At 39.9% G+C, this 3,741-nt stretch overlaps 2 protein-coding genes across 9 annotated transcripts in view; both read right to left on the reverse strand.

Annotated features, from left to right (window-relative positions):
- The window catches only part of LOC116705871 (rho-associated protein kinase 2), a 29,787-nt gene extending 27,761 nt beyond the window's left edge, over positions 1-2,026 (reverse strand). For 4 of the 5 annotated variants that reach the window (XR_004336073.1, XM_032542330.1, XM_032542329.1 and 1 more), the window contains exon 1: positions 1,547-2,025. Coding sequence is in view for 4 of the 5 variants with exons in the window: in XM_032542330.1 (XP_032398221.1) it covers positions 1,547-1,642 (96 nt within the window). In the remaining variant the exon portion in view is untranslated. Of the gene's footprint in view, positions 1-1,546 lie in introns of all 5 variants that reach the window. The other variant, XM_032542327.1, reaches the window with a different exon arrangement.
- A 1,692-nt stretch (positions 2,027-3,718) lies between these two features.
- Positions 3,719-3,741, reverse strand: part of LOC116705872 (sine oculis-binding protein homolog) — an 11,975-nt gene continuing 11,952 nt past the window's right edge. For all 4 annotated transcript variants that reach the window (XM_032542334.1, XM_032542332.1, XM_032542335.1 and 1 more), the window contains exon 7: positions 3,719-3,741. This exon is cut by the window's right edge and continues 1,785 nt beyond it. The gene's annotated coding sequence lies outside the window, so the exon portion shown is untranslated.

Raw genomic sequence — 3,741 nt, forward strand, 5'->3', positions numbered from 1 at the left:
AAACATCTGCTGGGAAAACACAACAAAAATCATTGTGGACAAACAGGAAGATAGGGACGTGAGGTCACAGCAGGTTAACTCCAGCTCAATTCCAGGAAGTGACTTCAGCTTCCTGTGTGGTAGCTCTCCATATTAAGTAGCCATAGTTATGTCCACTACAGAGCTGCTTGGAACCACACGCAGATGACTGTAGAGATAAAACTGAGAATAATGACTGGTGAGGTTTGGATGGACGGTCGACGTGGTTTTGAATTGACTCATTGCACTTTGTATGACATTAATTGGGTCTGCTCTGGCTTTACACTGGACTTGGGATTCCTCACCACTGAGAATTGACAAGGCTTCCTAATAATAATATTGCTGTTGGAAGGGTTATTTTTGTGGAGACAACCTGCATAGACAACATCAAATTTCCTCTAACTGTCATCTACTCAACAAGTTGACATATTGACCTTGATAATGTCCGTAAACATCTGGGTTCTTCCTTGTTTCAAATAGCACCAGGATAACCGGACCGACAACCACGGCTGCTGGCGTTGTTACTATCAAACCTGCATTAAGCAGTTTAATAACCCAGTAAAGGATTCGTCCATCAAATTATTTACTTTGCTGAGAGAAAATGTGGCCACGTAGAAAAGCATGTTAATCCAGTCTTTACATTTCCTCGGGTACGTTTGGATTGTCTGAAATGCCTCACCATACTTTAAGATATACAGTGTGCAGTGCTGGCTGATAGAAATGGCTGTGCATTGTTCAAAACTACAAAGTAAGGTGAGTTTTGAGCTGTGGCCTGTTGGGAGATCCTGTCAAGACAAAGGATCCAGAACAAAAGCTACTCCATATCAGCTATAAAGAATGTGCTTCTGCTGTCAGGAGGTTTGAGCAGAGAAGCTTAGCACTGGCAATAGTTTTTTATCAATTTTATCAAAGTAGGCTAGGTACATTCATAGAGGGCGTGTATATTAGAGGCCGCACCAAGATACTAATCACAAACAGACTGTGATGGAGTGGCAAGAAAAGATAAATAAGTTAACTACTCAGATGTTAGGGAGGGCACTAATTGGTTTGGTCGTCTATATCCTTGAATGGCCTGCTAAATGCCCCTTCTAAAAATGTATCATATTTGATTATTATAAACAAAATTTTCTATCTTATTTTCCACCATAAATGTTAAAATGAGACTTAAACTGTTTTCAACACAGGAAAAGGTGGCAACCTTTTAGGTGGGGTTTCCCTTTGCTGCATCCCTGATTAAATGCCAAAGTAATGATAAACAAGTGGCTAACAGGTTTTCACAAGCAGTGATCTTCTAAAGAGTAGGCTACCGTCCAGTCACTCACTCATAAAACACCGATTAGGCTAGTATGTTATTTCTTTAGCTTGTGCAAACTGTTTTTTTTCATTTGTTTACTCCAGCTGTCAATGTGATCATGACAGTATAAAAACTCAGAGCACAGCTATGTGTGTGTATCTCATCAGTCTATAGCTGTCTGTCTAACTTGTGAGACCTAACTGTATGAGACCCAGAGAGTAAAAGCGAACTCACCAACAGGGTTTCCAAGTTTATTGCCGACTCTGGGTTCCTTATCAGGGACTCCAGCTTCTTCAACCGGGTTTCCAGTCTGCTCTCCGCTCCGAGCATGGTAACAGCGCTGTGTGTTCAGATCAAATGACATGAAACAGAAAAATTACAAAAAACACCTGTGGGCCTTTGTTTCGGTCGCGGGCGAGAGGCGCACTCCGCTACTGCTTGGCTCAGGCTCAGCTCCTCATGTCAGCTCTTCTGTAAACTGCCGCTTGAGTTGCCAGGTTAATTATTTATCCACTACCAAAGTAGGCCGCCTCACTCTTTTTTCATTAATATCGAACGACAAAGTGGAAACCAAGCGGGCTTTTGAGAGCCGAGTGAAGGCGATCCACTCTCAGGTGAGCCCCGTGTGCTCCCAGGTAGCTACAACAAAATCTGATCCGACCGCAAAGTGTCGGTGTCCAACCTGTAGCCAGGACAGACCCCCCCCAGTCAAGTTAGAAAGCATGACTTCCGGTTCGAACTATCAAACCAAAACTCTAATCGTTACCCCTCAAAATAAATGCTATGGCTTATAATGTTGACCAGTAGCCTACGGAAGATAGTAAGGCTAGTTAGAATGATAAATAATAGAAACGTTGAATGTGTTATAATTAAGAAATACCCATTTAAAATGTGTTTTGTAAATAAATAAGATGTTTTTAAAATATTTTTAAATATTGTACATTAACGTGTAGGCCAATATGCTACAGTTGGGCTTCATATACTGTACATACACGGATTCTTAAGTAAACAAAATAATAAGATAATTTAAAAGGAAAAGTTAATTGATTTTTTTTTACGTGTTTTGTAAATAAATAAGATGTTTTTAATATATATATTTTTTTAATTTCCATATAGGCCAATCTACTACAGTTGGGCTTCAAATACTGTCCATACAAGTATTTTTATGTAAATAAAAAAATAAATAGGATAACCAAAAAAAAGTTACTAGATTTTTGGGAACTTAAGTTGAGAGAAAGTGCTCCAGCTCAAATCAAAAATAACTTTAAAGAAGAAATGTTAAAGGTCAAACAGAATTATTTAATTCATAAAACATGATGCTACCTATTATAGAATCTCACTGCTAAGCTTGAATGATGTTTTTATTTTGAAGGCAGTTCCTTGCATCCGCTTTTGTGCTAACGTAATGGCGACTTGACAAACATGAATCCCTTTTCTGTTCCCTCTTTTCCTGTGTCTTTACCTATCTACTCTAATTTACCCCTGGAAAGTTGTCCCACGCCAGGAAGCCATGTGGCCCCCAAACCGCCCCCCCCCCAATCGCTGCTCCCAGCGATCCCCCACCAAGCCGAAATTCCTGCTCTCTTATCTCATTCATCTCTTTTACCGTCACAGCTCAGGGCCTGGACAAACTTTCAGTATTTTAGGAATGCTGATGCGCTGCCTTGCAAACACGCTGGTGCTAAAAATAGAAACGTACAGAGACTGCAGTGTGTTAGCACAAATTCTGGATTATTGTTTTACGAGTGTAAACTTACATGTAGTCAGCTATTACAGGCCAAAATTCAGATTCTACAGCACAACACAATAACCAGTTCTTGGGTAAGAATTATATTTAAAAAAGCAATGTAAGGATACAAGTATAAAAGACATAAGAACTATTCAAATAGACCACAATTGTATGCTCTTAGAATAACTTTTATTTATTTTACTTTACAAAGAGGACTCCACCAAAGCTCTCGGTTACTGAATCTATTTTCAAATACAGACAACCTGTGAATAATCTACTCAGACATCGGGCTAAATGTTTGACAGGGGAGGTCAAAAAGTACCAATGAATGTCAGGCAACAACAGCAACATCATTTCTGACACAACATTATTTTTTTTGTCCAACCATTTAATTACCACAAATACTGCATCAGGTCAGAAATGGCAATGACTAAAATGTGCAATAAAACCAACAATGGCAGTCTTTAACGATGAATTTTTTGGCTTCTGGCATGAGAGTAGAGAACCATGTGTGGACACCACAGCTATTTAGAGTGACGTCATCACTGACAAAGTCCCCTGACCAGCCGAGGATGACACTAACATGATGGCATGACCTGTGGTGAAGATGTAGGCTGGAATGAGTGGGGGGAAATGTGTCGCTGCTTTCGTTACACACACAAACACCTACACACACACACACACACACACACACACACAC

Source organism: Etheostoma spectabile, chromosome 18 (assembly GCF_008692095.1).
Source record: "Etheostoma spectabile isolate EspeVRDwgs_2016 chromosome 18, UIUC_Espe_1.0, whole genome shotgun sequence".
Classification (NCBI taxonomy): domain Eukaryota; kingdom Metazoa; phylum Chordata; class Actinopteri; order Perciformes; family Percidae; genus Etheostoma; species Etheostoma spectabile.